Source organism: Manis javanica, chromosome 11, assembly GCF_040802235.1.
Source record: "Manis javanica isolate MJ-LG chromosome 11, MJ_LKY, whole genome shotgun sequence".
NCBI lineage: Eukaryota > Metazoa > Chordata > Mammalia > Pholidota > Manidae > Manis > Manis javanica.
This window is the reverse complement of record NC_133166.1, coordinates 51007049-51028068: the sequence shown is the minus strand read 5'-3', so window position 1 is coordinate 51028068 and position 21020 is coordinate 51007049. Positions and strand designations below refer to the sequence as shown.

The following is a 21020-nucleotide window of genomic DNA, read 5'->3' as shown; positions in this document are numbered from 1 at the left end:
AAGTTTTATTGGAACAGAACCATGCCCATTTGTTGTATAATGTCTGTGGCTGCTTTTAAAGTACAAGTTGCAAGATCGCATAGTTTTGATGGACATGCTATGGCCTTCAAAACTAAGAATATTTATTATCTGGCCCTTATAAAGAAGAAGTTCACCAACTCGTTGTTAATAAGGAAGGACTGTTTAAAGCAAGTAGATGACTGATGACATAGGGACAAATATGAGAGATATGGGATACCAAAGGAAAATAGGAATCATTTAAGTTAGCTTGTTTATATGCATATAATGCATCTAAAGCTCTGGGAGAAAGTTGAATGTAATTGATGTTTTATGTATAATCAAAAACTGACTAGGCAGAGTAGAAAAATAAATATTTAAATCATGTGGATAATAGTACAAATTTGCTTTTATTGCCTTCTCTGAAGTCCTCTGTAGAAGGAATAGACATCACAGGCTTAACATTAGCACTGGAATATATATAGGCTGGAGCAAATACAATTTTAGCTAAGAGAGATAGAAAGAGGATGGGGTACCAGTACATGGGAGACTCTTGCAGAAGGATTTCCTACTTTTACTGTAGACATGGAAGTGAAATGGAGAATCTAGGTAGCAAATCATTTCAAACTTTCATGTGCTTTGTGTGAAATAGGGGTAGCGATGGAAAAGAAAGACCAAGAAAGACAATTAAAACTTGATATGTAGAAAACATGTAGCTTTAAAAAATAAGACACTATACTAATATGACGTAAAGGAAGCACCTACTGTGGGTTAGACACTGTGCTGTCCGTTCTTTAACCTATTTTAATTCTTAATCTGATAAGGTCAGCATTATTCTTCACTTATAGATGAGGGCTTTATTACCTCTTCAAAGTCTCTCAGTCAATAAATGGGAGGGCAGGCTTTTAACCCAAGATTTCAAAAAGTCCATGCTCTATTCAGAGTCATTCACAATTCTAAATGAGTCTAATTTGATCACTTTAAAAAGTCATGGTAAAGGTGAATTTCTGCTTTTCATCTCTTTTGGTCACCATCATATATCAATTCGTGTTTGTGAAAGAATCCAATCTACTAAAATGTAAGCTCACATAACCCATTGAAGAGTCAAAGGACAGAATGATTTTTAACTTGTAAACTATGTGGACTAAAGCATTTATTTCTTATTTCTGAGTCCTCTGCATAGATTATTAAATTAATATCCATAAGTCAAGTTCACATGTCTATCTTAAATCTGCTAATTAGAAAGGATCTAGAAATTTAAAAATAAAGGGTACATGTTTTTAAGTCTTTGCTATTTCTGGAAATGTTCTACACTGTTTTCAGAAATTGGTGTATATTCAAAATATTGTCTAGAATAGAGAATTGTCTTTGAAGTATGGGTATTTTTTAAGATTAAATTTTGGAAAATTATATTTGGAATACTTGGAAGGAAGGTAACATATTGATTTATTTAAAAATTGGTAAATATTAATCAATTTGAATTTTAAATGAAACATATTGATAGTAAAATAAAATACTTTAAAAATGAAGGTATGTACACTGAAATTAAATATTGTCATTGGTCCATATATTAGATTAATTAAAATTTTAGGAAGGATTTATTTTGGTAAGCAGCTTACAAGTCATTGGCAAACTTGTCAGATGTATATGTTTCCTTTCATATACAGAGATATTTTTCATTCAGCAACTGTAAATGGCCATATTTCCAAAGTACAAAGGTTAGAAATTTTGATGAAGGAATGTATCTTTTCTATTTTCTTTACTTGAAGATAGATCTATACTCAAATTCTTATATCGAAGTCATTTTCCTCCCATCAAACTAGGTACTCAAAAATCTAATAGGTGTGACATCAACAATTACTTCTTGCTAACAACTCTTGTAATTTAACCCCTTCAGGTGAGTAGGCTGATTGATGAATTGGAGACAGCTATCAAAAGCAACAGAGGTCACCTCTCTAAACTTGGCCCCCAATTACAGGCTGAGCAGGAGCAATTCTGCTCTTATGTCTACCAACACATTAAAAGCCTTCCAGCAAACACTCTTATCCCAGGAGGCCTGCAACTCAAGGTGGGTGTAATTCAGTGACTCTTGTTGAATTCAGTCAGAGATGAAAACACTGCTCTATTTGAAGACCCTTATAACAATGCCACTCAGCTTGAATTTCTGTATATGTTGTCTTCCTTAAACTGGAGTTTGTTTTACAAGTGCTAATCTTATTGTTTAGAGAATATGTTTTAAAAGAAAGTACCTAGAAGTCTTTGAAATGTGGATTTATAAACTTTAACTACTTTTCAAGCCAGAAAGTAATTTTAATAAAGAAATTGAATCATCTGAATATTTGTGTTCTTTTCCAAAGCCATATATTTTCCATAAGAGTCACTATATATTTCAGTTTTTAAAAATAACTTACATGGAGATATGGGCACACTTTAATAATTGACAGCCAGTGACAATAGGAATCAGAGGTGAAAGGCCAGGTGACTGATTGATGTTCAAACTACATTTCCAAGGAAAAGGATTTGTATTGGATAAGTGTGACACATTTCTGAGTTCACTTGTTAAAATCAATACTTAAGAATATACTGGGAAAAAAAGGTGAATTGGTTATTTGTCAGGACAAGATGGCTAAATGTCCTAGACTACTTTTGCTATTGCATCTTTGGAAGACAAAAAGAATAACTCATACTTAGCTGAAGTGGATTAGGTACTAAAAGCTTAGGGAATTTAAACACTTTTGTATATTGTTCCATGTTGAGTCTGTCAAGTTAATATAATTTCATATCCCACATTTCAATAGACCATAACTAGTAAAATTTGAATTGTTCAAAGTATGGACCTTTTCCATCTAAGAAACAAACTATTACTATAACTGTCTATTTCCTTACAATTATATTTGTATTTGAATGTGATAACATTCAAAGTAATTATATTTGATCAGCCTTTATCTCTACACATCTTCTTTCTTAATATTCAGCTTAATTTTGCAAATAACATTGTAAACATATTTTCTATCTGTGACTTTTTAAAAATGGCATCCCCATGTTTGCATTTTGAATGAGAATGTCATCATGTGAAAGTTAACCTTTGGGGAAATGTAATTCCATTTTAAACACTATAGTTTATTTCTTATAGTCCTTGCTATTCAGCTAAAGGCTTAGGAAATGATGTTCAAGACATCAAGGTAAAGGGTTCCTACAGTCCAGCAACATTGTTCTTTTCCAGATTTCTGACTTGGTTAGAGACGTATTCTGCCATTTTGCAAAGTACTTGCTATTGATTAAGAGAGGAGCTAGGTAAGGGAGTATAGTTACCCTAATGCTAGTCATCTCCACTTTTTTATTAGCAACTGTCATCTGACATGGAAAAAAATAAAAGTTTTTTTTTTTCCCTCACAAGTTTGGTGCATATTTCTGAATAATTCAGTTATTCACTTTAGCACATGGGCTTGATAGCAAATATTCTCCTTTTAGGATTTGAATTGTTTCTCTTATATAATCCCCTTTTAATATGCTCCAAAATTCTTTCCATACCAGCAAACAAAAAAGAAATTTATATATGCAAGGAACCAATCTTGTTGTATTTATTTAGACTCAGTGTGCTGTCCAGTACAGTAGCCACTAGCCATGTGTAGCTAAATTTAAATTCATTAAATTAAATAAAAAATTCATTAAGATGAAAAATCCAATGCCTCCAGTAGTAAGTCTGTGACTTTTCCTGGTTTTAGTGCTGAAAACCCCAACCCAGGAAACCTCTCAGTCCCAAACAAAATGGTCTGGTCGGTCACCCTTGTCTTACCTAAGGGTTCCACCTCCCTCCTCTTAGGCATTCTCCTTCTGTATGATTCTTTCCCCGGAAATACTCAGCCTCATTGACTTCTCCCTCCTTTCTCCCAAGTTTCCCTCTTTGGAACATTCAGTTTCTCTCAGAGAATAAATTCTTCTTCCTGCATTCCAAGAAACCTGGATATCAGCCTCATCCTCAGGCCTTAGCACAGGCCAATGGTCTTTCAATCTTGACTGCATATTCGAATTATCTGGAAACCTTTTAAAAAACATCAATGCCTCTATCTTCAGAGATTTTGATTTAATTGGTTTGGTATGTGGAAGCTTGCTTCTACCAGTTTGAGATTCCTGGTTGTTAAATTTTCAGGAATTTTATGAGCCAGTTTTAAATACATCCAATTAAATTGAATATAAACCTACAATTAAATAAGTCATATTAAAAACTACAGGTAATACTCCTCACTTCCTATTTCATTACATTTTACTATTACCTATACCCCTTGAAGTTACTTATGCCTACTGTGTATGTTTAGTGGAAACAACTATATAATGGTGTGCTACTGGGCATCTCTTCCAAAGCTTACATTCAGTGATGGCTTGTTGTAACTTAAAATTGTTGGGAGTAGATGTGATTTGTAAAGAAACTGAGATTTTTAGTTTTGTAAACTAGTTCTTAAATCTGAAATAGCCATTTAGTAGAGACAAAACTGGGTTAGCAAACTATACTCTAAATATTCAGAATTGCAGATCTCTTAGAAAGGAGTCATTTTTTTCTACTCCCTCTTCGGTGGGGAGAATTTTCTAATTTCACCTGAAAAGATATTGAACGAAGTCCACAGTGTACCATCCTTCACTAATTCCAGAGTCAGTTTATATCAGTTGCCTGGCCCAACTCTAATTTCCCATGGGATATGAATGAGCTGCCCTTCTTTGGAGCACCATCTGTAATCCAGTTACCTCTAAGTCACAGTGGGCAAGGACCATGTCTTTTCTGGTTATGAACAACTTTATTCCATCCTGTGGCATGTGCTATGCAGAGTGCTAGATGATACATTAATAAACTAATGTATTTTCCATTTATAGCTGAAAGCCATGGATGGCTCTAGGAAAATTTATTTTTCCCTTTTTCTGTTCATTTTGATCTTAGAAAAGTGTCTGATAGAAAAACAAACTGGGATGACCATCTTTCTGATTTTCTCCATTTGATGATATGTATCACTGTTGAGTTTTTGTGTGTGTACACATATACACATATATATATAATTACATACATATATACACATACATATATATGTGAATATATATATCTATATGCCCAGGACTTCAAGAGCCAAAATAATTAGTTTTAGCAATCATCATCTTCTAGAGCAGTGGTTCTCAACTAGGGGCTTCGAGGTATGGTATGATTCAAAATCCCCTGTGCTGCTTTTTCATATTGTATTTGGTTGCTTTAACCTCTTCACTGAGCTTCTCATCCTCATCATATCTTTTTTATTGATTATTTAAAATTTAAAAATTGCAGCTTTTGGTTAGGTCTTAATATTAGAATGTCACCTCTTAAAAGAACATACTCTTTCTATGTTCCATATTGTCTCTTGTCTCATTTTTACAATCACCTGGCATAATACAGTACCAAGTTTAAATCAACATATAAGACAAAGGACTGAGAACAGCCTAATTTTGGATGTCCAACCCTGCCATGGGAAAGTACCTTATTTAAAAAATTGAAAACACACACAACAATAGAGGGATTTTAGGAAAAAGTTTTATTACTTACAATAACATTATTTATTATATGACCATTCTCATCCTGGCATATCATTTTCACAGGCACTCCTATGCCCTATGTAGTCACAAGCAAACTACGCAAAAAATAATGTGTGCTTTTTTTGTATCCTGGTACATTTTCTTGCCATCACATCATAGCAACTTTAAGATTGATGAGATTTCTTACTGTTTTTACCTCTAGTGGTCACACTCAATGTGCACCAGAGTTTATGAAGACCTTCAAGTAACAAGCTTTGGAGCAATTGCTTACTATTCCAAGCCTTTTCTTAGCTCATACCCCCTGTTCCTGCCACTGCCCCCAGACACTGTAAGAATATCTACTATAGCCATGGCTCAGGGACTTTTGCCTTCTCAGTCCGGTTTTTTCCTTGTAACTCCTCCTCCTCTTCATCTGCATGGAGATGCTGTCAGAAATGTTAGCATTTCCCTGAAAGAGCAGGAAAGAAACGATTGTAGGAAAGAGTATTCGCAAATCTGTAGGGGATGATGGGTGGAAAAACTGGTAGGAAGGTGGGTGATTGTGACAGAGAATTGATAAGCAAGAGTGTGGAGTATGTGAGTAGGTGGAAGAAAGCACAGGGGAACAAGTGGGAGATGGGTACCCGGAAGTCCTTTCACTGGAATTGGTGCTTTTCACACACAGTTGGTCAATGATGCCCTGTGGGTTGTCTTCCATTTGCTTCCAGGAGAGCCAGATCCAGGAGAGGAACCTCTTTAAAAATTAGGGGTGAAAGTAAATATTTATTTAGAATGAGAAAGCAAATCACAACAAATTAATGGAGGCTTGAAGACTCAGAGCCTTTCTTTTGAGACATTTTTAAGTCAGCTTCTCAGAGATATTTAGGTAGAAATACTCTTTAATTGCTCTCTGGTTTCCTCTCCCCACTTATGACACTCTATAGCTCCCAGCAAGTTCTAGCCCTCTGAGGGGCTGGAGCACATTAAAGGTACTGAAGCTGAATCTTCATGATCTTTATGAATGGAATCACATGAATCCATTCTGGTGGTGAGCAAGGGAAATAAGTAACCCATATAAAAACAAGATTCAGGTGGCTGTGATTTGGAGATTTTTTTTAGTCTTTCTATTTTTATGTTGTTTGGTTTTAGTGTTCTCTTACAGCATAAAAGTATTTAAGCTTTGATAAAGGGATAGATATTTCAGAGATTTACTTTTTAAAGATGCCTTTTTCCAGTGTCTAATTCATCCTGCAGGTAGTATGGTACACATCTAACAATTTTTATTCTGCCAATGACTGAAAGAAAGACTATAAGCAAATAGTACAGTAAATCCACATATTATCAAATACAAATTGTCTACATGGCATTGTACTAGGTACCGTGGGAAGATGCAGAGAAGCCAAGAACTGGCCCAATTCTTCTTGGTCCAAGCCCATAATTATTTTCATACAATTAGAACAATATGACACCTTTTAAAGACTGTTAATCTAATGTGTGGGTCTTCTCTGAGGTTTCAACATCATCATTCTAGTTTATAGGCTTGTTTATTTTTAGAAAATGGGATAATTTGGTTGTAACAGAAAAGATGTCAAGTTTTATCCTTAATGCCTTCCTGGCCTTTCCTATGCTTTGGATATTTGAATTTCAATTTGGATATTTGAGTTTGGAATTTGTTCTACCAATGACACAAGAGCACAATGAATCTATTTGAGATTTACATTCTATTTTGTGGTCATTTACAAAAGGCTTAAAGTTTTCTAACCATGTGTTTTCTAACCATGAATAGGGAGTTTATTTAAATATTTAGTAATCTGTGGAACAATTAAATGAGTAGAAGGAGACAGCTGAAGTCAGTTATCTTTAAAATAGTGGCAAGACTCTTTCTTGGTTGGGCTTATCACTCTTCTGGATGCATATTATGGCCTTATTTTCTGTGTACATTCCTTGATTCTTATCTTTCTGTTTAACAACAGTGGGAAAACAAATTTAGGATATACTTTAAGTTCAAGTAATAAAACATGCCAAGTTGGCATTTGTTTTCAAAGGAAGTATGGCTAAAGTGGTAGAATCAGAATATTCAAGGTTATTGTTGTGATTTCAAGAAGTTCATTAAATTTTGGGCAAAATGTGATGGAGATCATTGATTTTCATGTGTAGATTTTACCATAATAGGTAAATGTTGAACTGCTCATTTTAAAGGCAAAGAAACTTGAGGCCCTATGAATACCTTCCACCAACTCCCGGGAAAGCTATTTTTAGCAGTAGTTACTGACTCTTTCACCTACCCTTCTTTCCAGTGCTCTCTTCCATCTCGCCTTGTTTTCTCTTCCTTTGCTTTTTCTTCTTTTGGTGGCCTGCTTGTGGGTAGGTGATGCCAGTGTATTCACCCCAGCCTATTTACTAACAGACATTTTCAACCAGGTATAATCTCTTGTGTAGGAAGATACAATCTTCTTCTCCTAGACCTGCTAAAGTGAACAACGGTGTCATATCAAAATCACAGAAGAGCAATTGGTCAGGGCATCAGTTCCCATGCAGAGCCGGTTGTAATGAGAACGGCTTTCCCTAACAGTCATGAAGGTGCCCGGAGAATTGCCAGGTGGGCAGTCAGCGGGGAAAGTCCACGGGCCAGAGCTGGATTACTGTCCCAGCAGTTACCGGCCTAAATGCAACCACTGAACCTTACTGCGGCAGGCGTGCACTCTCTCTCTCAGGGAGATTGTCCTTCTCCATAGCAGTTAATTTGTTTTTACCTCTCAATTAGCTTTTGCACAGAGTGTTTGAGATGCTTGAGTCGCCGAGATTCTTTTCCCACATATGGTCCCGTCCCCCGGATTACCCACTGACATCTATGTTATCCCAGCTCACCATGAATATTATCAAGCTTCAATTCATCATTTGAACATAGAAATGAATCCAGATTTTCTAGTAAGTGCAAATGAAGTGATGCATTTACACCTACTTAAGATTCTACCTACAGTTTTGATAATGTTTTGTGATAACAAATGGATTCTTTCTTAAATAAAAATGTATTGACATAAATAGTAAGCTTTTGTGTAGGTTTTAGTTGCCTAGAGTATTCATCCATTTTAGGGGGAAAATTATGTAACAGGCATGTTTGCGATATTTAAAAAAGAAACTGAATATCATTAAAAACATATACTCTCTCCATATATAAATATATGGTCCTTGAGATTGAGAATATGGGGAAGTCTCATCATTTGGTTCATGTTTAATCTTATAATGTTCATTCCCCTAGTAAAATAGAATTTGAGGGATGTGACTATGTTTTCATCATCAAAAAAGCCCTTGTTTTCTATGAAAAGAAATACGGTGATCCTTTTTGGGAACTTCCCAAAACATTTACTTACCAAACTCTGGTATACAATACATCATATTATACTCAGCTACTGACAGGACTCACACACCTCATAGTTTAATCCCAATTAAATATAATGTTAGGCACTAAATTAATTTAGAGAGAGTGATATCCTTTTTCCATTTCTTCTTGAAAATCCTCATTTATAAACAGTTATTGAAATTACTTAGCTTAGGACATGACAGGCAAGCAAATAGATAATTTTGAACATTTTCATATACTGAATTTAAAATAGTAATTAGATATAAAGAGAATATTTTTGTAGGACCATTCATCTTCTTTTGAAAATTTTACTCTGGCAATAGATACAGATAAATTGGTTAGGGGATAAGCTCTTTTAAAAAGATACTATAACAAAGCACTGAAATGTGACTTTACATGCTTACAGGAAAGGAATCCAACCTACTCCCAGGGTAACTGTGAAGCCATTTTGCAGGCCTCTCGGCCTCTCTTGGCCCATCCTCCACTCCCACACCCTAAGCTCCCAATTCAAATTCAGGCTGTCAGGTACTTAGGTTCTCATTAGCACCCTTTTTATCAAAAGTAGCTCTTGGGAAAAAGGCATTCCACACTTTCTTTCAAGCTAAGACAGTTTTCAAAAAGTAACTCTCTTGGAATCTACTATATAAAGTAAATGAAAGCAGTATCTACCCTGTTTGAAGCCAGGATGGTGGCTGCCTGCACAGACTTACTCATCAGGCTTGCCCTCCCCCACTTAGGCCACAGAACCCCACTCTCGCATAACCTCTACCCCCAGCTCTAGCCCAGGCCCTCTGAGGGATTTGAGAGTGGAGATTGCAAATCTCAGCATTAAAGGATCAATAACCAATAAGGCTAAGTATCATTTTCTCTGCAGTATTTTAATTATGACAAAGGAATAAATCTCTAACTGGAATTTCAAGGATTGCCAGGTTAGTGAGAGATCATTTGAGGTCAGAGTGTTTTAGCCCTCACCTGAAATCCTACCCCATAGACAATCACCCAGTTTATATCTTCTAAATGGTGGACTAGGCTGCAACTTAAAGAGGAAATTTTCAATGTCTTTTTTTAAAAAATTGTTTTCTTTAGTGTCCTTTTTATGGGCTTTGAAAAATCTTACTGTATTTCTGGTTAGGTACCATTTAGATTGATGCAATTAAACAATTATATAATTTCCTTTTACTAGTGCATTTTCACTTTCTGGGACAAAATATACTGGCTCCTTTCCTGTTAATTACTATTTGAAGACATCTCTGTTAGGCATTAAAACAGTTTTTCTTATTTGTAGTATAAACATACTAATTTATTAAAATTTTCATTGCCTGAATCCCATTATTTTAAATGTTGGCTTAGTGATTATCACTATCTGAATATTAAAATTAGACATGTGTACTGTTTGATTTATAATATATATTTGATAAAATATAGAAAATATGTATATTCTAAAAATACTTTGTAAGTCTATAAAAATGAAAAAGTAACTACATTGATTTGATTTAATGTACATATAATGTTAATTCAGTTAGGGTTGATTTTCTCTAAAGATGACTATAAATTCTGATTGGATAAATATTTTTTTTCATGCTTCTCACATAGGATAAATATCTCATTTTAATTGTCATGTTCTTTGATTTAGGTTAAAAAAGACTTCTTTGAAGTACTGTTCTATGCCTTTAACATTTTCATATTAGTCTGCATATTATTGGAGTCTCTAATACTAGGTGTGAGTATCTTATTTGATATGATTTTTGTAATTAAAAACACCATAGAACTTGATTTCTAAAGGTCTCCTTACCCCTTATGAGTAGATTTGCCTCAGGCAAGTCATTTAACCTTCCTGAAACTCACCTATAAAATTGGTTGCTTTGAGTATTGAGTGATTTGATGTGTGTGGCTGTGCCCTCTGCACTCTGGATCTATGTGGGGGGGGGGGTGCCATGCCACACTGCTGGGATCCCCTCTTAGATCTGAGGCACTCCTCCACCAGCTGCCACAGCTATATCCTTAGCTTTTCGAGCAAGAGTACTATTTTTGATGAATTTGACCAACCAGTAAGTTCAATGAAGAGAACAAAAAAGGAACTTGTCTTGAATTCGTGACATATTGTTATTGGTGTAAAAGAGCTGTTTCTCCCAAAACAGACCTCACTCTGGGGGCAACCTGCATCCAACATTTGGTTGGTGCATGGGGCAAAGGTTTGGATTCCTTGCCTCAATTCTGGACAACTCTGAAGAACCATCCCAGCTCCAGAGCTCCCACTAGAGGCCTCTGTTGCAACTGCATCAGAGTTCACCTCCCTGTCCACTCCTGCTTACCTAATTCCCTCTGCAGTATCCCACCCCAGTAAACTTCCTGCAAATAAATCTTGGTCGTAGGGTCTGTTTCCTGGGTGCCCCAATCCAAGGCAAGGTGTAATTTAATCTCATTTCAACATATTTAATTATATTCACTTGAAATGTGCCAAATACTTTTAAGTGGCTATGTTATATTCCTTTTCTTCACCAGACCTTTACTAGTAAATCCTGTTACTGTGTGGCCTCCCAACTTCTGGCAACACACTGCACTGTCATTTTCCTATTATTGCCTCTTGACAGCATCCTGAGACATTTGGAAGCTTAGGTGTTTGGCCTTCCACTCACACACAAAAGAGCTTCCTGGGAGGTCTGCCCAGCAGTTATGGAGAGTTTAGAAACCTTTTTTCTCCCCCAACTAGCTCTTAACCAGACTCATAACATTAAAGCCTGAATAATGGCACTGAGCTAGGCCTTATACAAGTCCTTAAATAGATGTCATAAACAATGTCAGGCAAACTTGTCAAAGAACCACGTTAGCTCAAAACTCTTCATTTAGGTCATCTTTCCCCATGTAGTTTAAGTTTTGGTCACTGTCTCTATAAAATCTCCACAGTAAATAAAATTCTTGTAATACCTTGTTGACCTTTTATGCCTTAACAAATACTGCATATGAACAGTTATATATATATAGCTTGTTTGTTTTATCTTATTTTAAAAAAATTTTTATTAAGGTATGATTGATATACACTCTTATGAAGGTTTCACATGACAAAACAATGTGGTTACTACATTTACCCATATTATCAAGTCCCCCCCATACCCCAATGCAGTCACTATCCTTCAGTGCAGCAAGATGCCACAGATCCACTATGTGCCTTTTCTATGAACAGTTATATTTAGTTTGATTTATTTATACCCATAGATGCAGACATCAGGTTTCAGAAATATTAGCCTAGCTATGAATTTTATTTCCCAACCTGCTAATAAACAAAGAAGCAAGTAAAATTGGTCTGGAATTAACAACAGAAACACTATTTCTCAGCATGTCTATTGGTAATTCTCTGGTTTAAGCCATCATCATCCACCCTTCAGATTACCTGGCTTTACAGTCTACTCTCCACCCAGTAGGCACAATAGTCCTTTTTAAGTTAGATCCTGTTACTGCACTGTTCCTAACCCTCCACAGATTCCCCATTTTGCTGCCAACTCCTTAACCATCTGGTTTCCTGTTACTTAACTCCTCCTCTTTCTCACTCTACTCCAGCACACTGGTCTCCTGTGGTTCCTAGAACATGGGGCACATTCCTGCCTTAGTTTCTTTGCTCTAGCAGCTCCTTCTGCCTGTGATGCTCTTTTCTCAGCTATCTGCTTGGCTAACTCTCTCACCTCCAAGCCTTTACACAAATCTTTCCTGTCTTGAAGGCCTATGCTAATCACCTGCTACGTGGTGACCCTCATGCCCATCCCTCTCCCTGATCCCAGACCCTATATACCCTTCCCTGCGGCATTTTTTATTCTTTACATAGCACTTACCACCTTCTAAACCCCTCAGAGGTGCACTTACCATGATGTTAATAAAACTTAAGCTTCAGAGCCCCTTCCCTGGATAGGTGGATAGGCCCCTTTCAGAACTCTGGGAGAGGCCTCTAGCAAGGTGTGCACACAGCCACATATTTCTGTAAAATTTATAAACATAATATATTTTAACTAAAATTGGTTGAGACCATTGTCTGTTTCCACTCTGACTTCCTCTCTGTCAAGCTTTCCCTTATACCAAGTGGTATTGAAGTGGCTATAGGCACTTTTGAGTTCTGGTTAAGGGGAAATTGAGTTGGGGATATATTTAGTTTGGACACAGTGGAATGTACTAAGTCACTTCCCTGTACAATTCAGCTAGTGTTAGCCATCCTGGTATGGCAGGAGCTTCTGGAAGACAGCTACTACCTGCTGGCCATGCAGTATATTGCTTTCTAACTGAGGATCAAAGTGCCTGACACCAAAAGTATATGGGTGGCGGTGGAGGAATACAGTGTGCGATTAACAAAGCCTACTAATCTGTAGAACATTCTCCCACATTTTACAGATTTCCAGATTTTTCTCAGAAGCTGTGATTTTTCTCATCAAATAATAAAAAAAATTGATTAACCATAATAGAGGGAAGACCGATTATCTTTCTATGCCCCTTATAGAAAATGTTACAAAATTACCACATGAGGAGATAGCCAAAGACAATTTAGCCAAAAAATGTGTGTCAAATAATTAGTGGAAATATTTTGTGGCCTCACAAGACCCAGGAGTACCTTGATTATGCAGTGTGATTCACTTTTTGTCCTGTTTCTCAAGAGCAGGAATCTGAGTTCACTGGTGTATCTTAAGCCCCTGAGCAGTGCTTGGTACATGGTAGATACCCAATAAATATTTGTTGAATGAATGAATCAATTAACAATATTACAATGAAACACGGGTGTTAATTTAATATAATCCTGCTCAAGAAAGTCAATACTGACATGAACAAAGTAAAAAGACTGTATTTCATGGAAAACTTTCCTCCTCAAAACTGTATTTTGTATAACTGAGGGCTTAGAAGTAAATTCCTATTCTTAAGTATTTTCTTCAGTACTCATTAGCAACCATGTTTTTCAGGAAGATCTGGCTCATTTTTTTTCCTTAGATTCTTTGACCTTACTCCTTGGGACTCAAGACTAGCCTCAGCTAGCTGTTTGCATCATCCAAGTAGGAGAATTTAATCTCAGAGCTGTAGGGAAGTGAGGCCTTGCCAAGAGCCACAGGGAAGCCAGTATAGCAGTTGGTTTTCCTTAAGTCAAGGATCAGGCAGCAGGAAAATAAAGGTAGACTATTTTTTATTTTCCTGTGTCTAGTCAATTATCATCATCCACCCTCTTTAGAGAGCTATCTTTGTTTAGACATTAGACAATAGAAATAAAAATACTTTTAATACAAAGGAAGGAAAAAAATGTATTACTTGGATTTTTAAATAATTGGCATGGTAATATAGACCTTAAAAACCAGAGCTAGGCCTTAAGAAGAGGTGAAACTCATAGCATTTCAGCTTGGGGAATTTGTACTTTTGTAGAAATACAGAAGAAAACACATTATACAAATGATTACTGGAGGGCAGCCTTCTTTCACTTAAATACATAAACTTTTACTTAAACAAAAATAACTTATCTTTTACGCCTTTATAGGGTTTTTGGAGGCCAGAGCCTTTGAGGGAAAGGAGAGGGTAGGGTTGAAGATGCTTCTGGTCATAGAAGGGAAGAAGGCTTATTAACAGTAGTGAAGACAGCAGTGCGCTAATGAAGGTCTTAGGTGTTGACCAAGTCCTGTTTGGTTTCTCAGTTTGGCAGTTAGCACTCGCACTGTTATTTTCTAGAATATAATTTGCTGCTCCCTGATTCCGTGTCTAGCAAGCCTTGACACAGGAACCTCAATAAGTTCCCCACACTAAGGTTCTGTCAACACCAACTTTGCAGAATTCATGTTGCCAGAATGTGATCTGGAATTGTGATCATCACTGCTAATGTCTGCGTTGTTTAAGTGTTTTACTCTAGATGAAGGCTCTGAAGGGATTTTTGGGACAGTAAGATTCTCCCTCACATTACTTTCCATAGGTATGTAGGCAATGACAGTTGGATTTACAAAGTACCTTACAAAAGTAGAGAGATGCTTGTTCAGAATTGTATCTTCACTCAGAAAAGAGGTTGAAAAAAATCTCTGTGAGAAGATACTGCAGGGTGTGGAATATCAATGTACCAAGTTTGAAGGCTGTACCGTCTCCCCTGGACCATCAATGCAATGAAAAGCCTAGTAGAGAAAAACACAAAATTCTTGATTATTACTCTTTCTTTTTTTTTAATCTTTTTTTGTTTTTTTTTTTGCTAAGCCTGAAGAAGTGCTATTGAAGCACATTAGCTTCCAAACCAGGTTAGGACTAATAAAACAATTCTCAAACTTTCAAAAGTAAATCAGTTTTCTTTCTTTACAAATATTCTACCAAATTGTCTTTTCTGGAAATAGCACGAGAAACAAATAAAATGGCTACTCTGATGTGATAGGTGTATTAGCAAAGGAAGAATAGAACTTTTGAGAAGAAAATCAAACAAGCAAGAACTTAAATTACTTATTAGGCCCCTCTTGGCTGCTTCCTTTCTTGCCTGGTGAATGGCACACTCCACGTGGGTCCTCAGTGTGGTCTGAGGGTGATGGTCATTCTAGTGGATCTCTCCTTCAGGACTGGTTTGTTTGGATACTTTCATCCAGAATGTCTGCTAGCATTTTTTCCAGCAAATGTTACATAATGTAATGTCATGAATTTTATCTCTGTTCTCAATAACTTGTTGCATATATGCACTTTAAATGGATGGCTTTCATCATACTGTTATGCAATTAATCTGTCAGGTTGAATTTCCTTTCAATGAGTCAAAAATAAACTGAACACTGATATGTCTTAAATATAAATCGAACATCCCTCACGTAATTTGTGGCTTTATGTTTGTCAAGAAATGAGCTAGTTAATTGGTTGCTAGCTGACCTTTCTCTGAAGCTTGCCCCACGTAAGCATCCAGTGTAGTCAGTGATTCCTCTTTTAATGTTCACATTTCCTTCTATTTTAAGATTATAGGGAATGCCATTCAGGTTAAAGACACCAAATCTGAAAGGAGAAACAAGGGACTTTCTTTATACTAGTCTAGTGCTGTTGATTTTCACTGCCAGTTATTTGCACGTGTTAATACAGGCAGTCCTGGCTTTGCACAGTTCTTAGGTGCACCACTTTCAGTCATCAACATACTATGCAAAGCCAGTACTGTGTACATTTATATGTGCATGTATGAATATAGTATGCACATGTATCCATGTATTTATTTTTAATTTTGAATGCACTTCCTTTTTAGATATTTGAAAACGGTAAAAACACCGGAGAGATCTCTGTTTGTATCAGCAAAAAAGACCTGGAGTCTAATAGCCCACCTCAAAGTGGCAACAGGATGGAAAGAGTGAGTTTACTGACCATTTATTTATGACTGTAAGTGTCTCCCAAGTTACTTGTAGTTAATTTAGGTAACTGCATCTTTAAAGTTGTTTAGAGAAGATCAGTCTTGATGATCTGTAAAGATGGATGATTTCAAGCTTGATTTCTGAATTCCTTAGGCTTTCAGCTTTAGTATAGCATTAACTCTCAGCCTCTTACTTAACAGCATCAACCTTCATTATGCTTATATTTGGAAATCTGTCTACGCTGGTCTCTGAGATGGCCCTCTTGGTTACACTTTGTAAGAAGTGACATGATATTCACTGGCGGATATGTTCTGGGTCTAGGGTATTTCCAAGCCTTAGACCCTGAGCCACTAACATGCAGGCTTGGTCTTCCATGCTCATTGTGAGCCAGTCTAGTTAGCTTCTGTTTGATACTCTTACCTTGCCTATTTTCTAGACAAATGGGATGTTTCTCTAGCAGAACTGACATGTTCAGGGTCTTTATTTTGGGTCTTTGTCTTGTATAAAAGGGCACTGAATACTCTGTTGTTTACAAATTGGGGTTATGCACCAGAGCACACACCAGTGTTTTGAGCTCTGTTGCATGGCCTTTGTTCAGAAACTTGCTCCTTTTTTTCTTCTTCAGTTCAGGACCCTCAAACTTACCTCTTCCTGGTGATATCCATTACCTGGCCTTTACAGTCATTTGTGAAAGATGCATAGAATTAGGAGACTCTCAACTGATCATTAACTGGAGCCAAAAGAGATGGGAGATGCTATTTTGATTAGAGAGAAAAGTATAAAGAGCCTTGGCTGGTTTCTTTTTACCATCACATCCCTGACTATTCGAATCATCATGATACAGAAGCCTTCTTAGAATTCTGTCTTTCCTCTATCTCACATGAGAATATTTTACTCTGTGGTTCATATGAAAATTGAAGATGACATTTATACTTTCTTATGCAGGAAGATACTGTTCTGCAGAAAGTTTTGTGTTGGCTTATGGAACACTGACATTGTTCTGTGTTTTGCTTCTATATGCAGGTAAATCTGAGGGAAAACTTGAATTAGGGACATCATAAAACTCTTTGCTTGAGAGAGCCCTTGTGACACTCAAGGATGACTGTTTTCTTGGTGCACACTCGTCTCAATCACTAGCCTAAGATATTTCACACTCTTCTCAGGTCCCTGAACAAATTCTTATCCTATAAAGGGCTGGTGATGATAGCTTTAAAGATAAATGGGTGAAGATTATCACAATTTTTGGCCATAATAGCCCAGCCCAACCATGACCTAGAGATGAAAGGCATTGAGTCCCTTACCTCCTGTAGGCTGTCAAATGCTCATCTTTGAACATGTAAAATGCAGTCTGTCACCACATTGAAGAAAGGGGATTAAAATACAACTCCTGTGAAAGTGAATTTGGTTAAGTGGTCAGGTATTCACACCCTTTCTCTGTCACACACTCTTATTTGTGTACACTTTTCTCTTCTGGACTGGGCCTTAAATATTTTACATCTTTCACCTTTACCAAAAAGGTGATGCCTGTAAAGCAAAATCACTGTGATTTAAAAAACCAGCATTATGTTTCCTGAAATAATAGTAAAGCAACAAAAAATAAGCTCAAGGGCTGAGACCACATAGAAATAAATGTAGGGCTTTGTAAATACAACCTATATATTTCAAAATATGTTATGGTTTCAATGGAAAAAAAGAAATAATATGGATTTTTTTTCTATTCTAATGCTTTTGCCTATTATACTCCTAAAGAGAATAGTAATCATTATTTTTAATTCAAAGGGCTTGGCTATGCCAGATGAGAAGTATTAACTATAATGAATTGAAAAAGACGTTGTTTTCAGCCTTTCTGATGCTTAATGCTAAAAGCCTGGTCAGTACAGAGTTGATGAAAACAATGTAGAGTTGATGAAGTTGGAGATGCTATTATTTATCTCTATGACAAAACCTAATTCTTAGGTATTCTATTAATACAGTTACTAGTCTAAGGAAATAGTTTACTCTGTAAAGAGTTTTGAATCAATAAGTGAGGAAACCTGAGATATATGACAGGATTAAACTTTCTCCTCTTTCCTCTGAGCCTCAGCAGTTAGCACTTTGATATACCTTCAGTGGGAATTAATGCAAGGAGCAAAAAAGGCATCTTGAACAGCTAGTCAAGAAAAGGCCACAACTTTATTCACATCCATGCTGAGATTACAGAGTAACAAGGAATGGAGAGACATAAGAACTGACAAGAGAAAGAAAAGGAAGCCTGACAGAAAGCTGGGGGAGAGACCGAATGATGGATAGTGTGGGGCACAGAGCAAGAAAGAGAAGAGACCTAAACTCTCAAACAAGGTGACAGATGATAATGAAAAATGTCTTTTAAAATTCCTTATGCAATCCAGTTCATTTGGATTTACTTTCATTTGAAATATGCCTTGAGTTAGAAATATCTTGATAAGTTAGACACCCTAAATGTAAGATAGAAGCCAACACTGACGTAGCTATTCTTAAAATATTAAATGACAGCGTTTCATACTTCACACTTCAATTATATCTTATTCACAACTTGAAAAACCTCCATTATTGAAGCAGCTCACAAGCTTCTTGCAGGGCTGTTAAAAAACATCCAGGAAGAGTTCTTCGTGCACCAACACAGACTGAAAGTCATGTTTATTTTTGCAGTTCTAGAAGTGATGAATTGTTCTACCATTGATTATCTGAAGTTAGTTAGGGATGGGGAAATCGCCAATTGTAAATTTCGGACATCTGTAAATCTAGGACACTGGAAGAACCCTAACAAAATGTGTAGCTCAGACAAGAAAAGCATAGCCCTTATCAAAGAGGACCTTTACGGTGTGTAGAAGCTAAATGCTTTTTCTGTAAGACTGTCGCATCTGCTTTCAGTCCCTGTGCCAAAGGGTCAGAGCTCAATCACAAGCCTGTGGCACCCCCTGCTGGTTAAAAGCCCATGTTCATTTTGTTACTTTACACTGAGCCAGACATTGCTGTCATTTCACACTTCTTTTAACATTCTCTATGAATTCAATTATCATTTGTTTGGACTTCATGTGTTACAGAGTAGAGACAGTTTGTTCCAGATGTTCACATTTTACGCTATTTCTTCTTCTTCATCATTTTCCCCCACCATACAGTTACTTCTCAATATTCATCAAAGGATTCAAGGATCTTCCATCAACCCACGAGGCCTCAATTTTTCGTCAATGCGGCTTTTTGATGAGCGTGGTCAAGAAATTAAGAATCCACTTTTGCTGAAGAATGAGCAAAAAATTTGGGTCTCTTATGGTAAAGCATACAGGTAGGAACAAGATATTTATTCTCTGTCCTCAATCTTTCTAGGAGCAAGCTAATTTAAAAAGAGAGTTGTGAAGCCAACTAGCAGCCTTTATGAAATTTTAAAAATTGTAATTTCCATAAAATTTCAGGGGCATTTTTTGTGAGGCAGTATTGTTTGTGGGATATGACCTGTCTCTCTCTCTCTCTCCCTCTCTCTGACTTTCTGTCTTAATGCCTTGTCATAGTTCTTGAAGTCTGCCTGTCAGCACAGCAAGTGGGATTTGTTCATGTCTGAGTAGTCACCTTAATGATAGCAGATGGAATCGCCACGGGGGGCTCAAGCCCATCACACTGTCGTTTGTCGCACACTGCCCTGACCTGCTTCCACTCCTCTATTTTTTTGTCCCTTTTTAAAGGAGAAATGGATGGTAATTGAAAAGGATCTTAAGCAAGATTTATGAAGCTGTGGACAACATGCTTCCTCACTATCTCTCTCTGTTTTCAGAAATAAAGTCTTAACCTCTTAAGCACCAATGACAGGACAGCTAAACATAAATTGGTAAAGCTGTGAGCCCTATCCTATCAAAGTTATATTCCTCAAAAGTGCTTTACATTATCCCACAGTAATTACTGGTTATTGCTGAGCATTGTGTAAATTTTTGTAGATTGGTAAATCCCTGCATAAAATTATGTGTGTTTCTGAGAAAAGAAAAACATTGGAGTCTATAGGCACTGATGAGCTGGGCTGTGGTGTGGAGTATCTTGGAAATTTATGCATATTTTGACAGGACACATCCAGATGAACTCTGAAACTGCTTGTCAGGGAACTTAAACACACTTTTCTGCCTATTTAAAAAAATTTTTTTAGCTCTGTATTTATCTGTAGGACAGGATAGGGGAAATAAAGGAAAATAACTTTGCTTACAGAGTATAATTGATCATATATTAATTGTAATGAAACAGCACAGAAAGAATGAGGAGCTGATTGGATTTGCTGTTTATTCTAATAGTCAGAATTTCAAATACTGAAACAAATCTACTGAGAAATCCATGAAGGTTTTGGAAGGAATTGGTAGGATTAGTTATGGGTAGCATATTACAAAATTCTATTTCATCTGTTCCAGTACCATACCATTAAAATGCTCAATAATTTCTTAGGCTGTGTAATTAATAGAATTAAAAATATTTGTAAGGAATGATGTTTTCTTCATAGGCAGATTTCAAAATATAATTTAATTACCTCAGGAGATTTGTTTTTACAATGAAAAAAATAGCAATGAATTTTAAAGTGGCAAGAATTCTTGAATAATTTAGCAAATTCTTCCAATTACAAGAAAAGGCTTTAAAAAATGTGTTTAATAATTCTTAAATATCACTGTTAAAGTGAAAGCAATGCCTGATTAATTTTGGTGTTTTAAATCATGTTTGCTACAATATAGTATTTTAATAAGCTCAAACACTTGTTCTTGGTTAATAGAATCATATGTGTGGAATAACTAGTAAAATGCTAAATATCTGGAATATTCTAAAATCAACAGTCAACTGAG

General features: G+C 36.3%; 1 protein-coding gene across 1 annotated transcript in view; it reads left to right on the top strand.

Moving 5' to 3' along the window:
• DCDC1 (doublecortin domain containing 1) overlaps positions 1–21020 on the top strand; it is a 496388-nt gene that overhangs the window by 241492 nt on the left and 233876 nt on the right. Inside the window, exons 12-14 of the mRNA XM_073216357.1 lie at positions 1895–2065; positions 16092–16193; positions 19332–19495. Of these exons, the coding sequence (XP_073072458.1) occupies positions 1895–2065; positions 16092–16193; positions 19332–19495 (437 nt within the window). The remainder of the gene's footprint in view (positions 1–1894; positions 2066–16091; positions 16194–19331; positions 19496–21020) is intronic.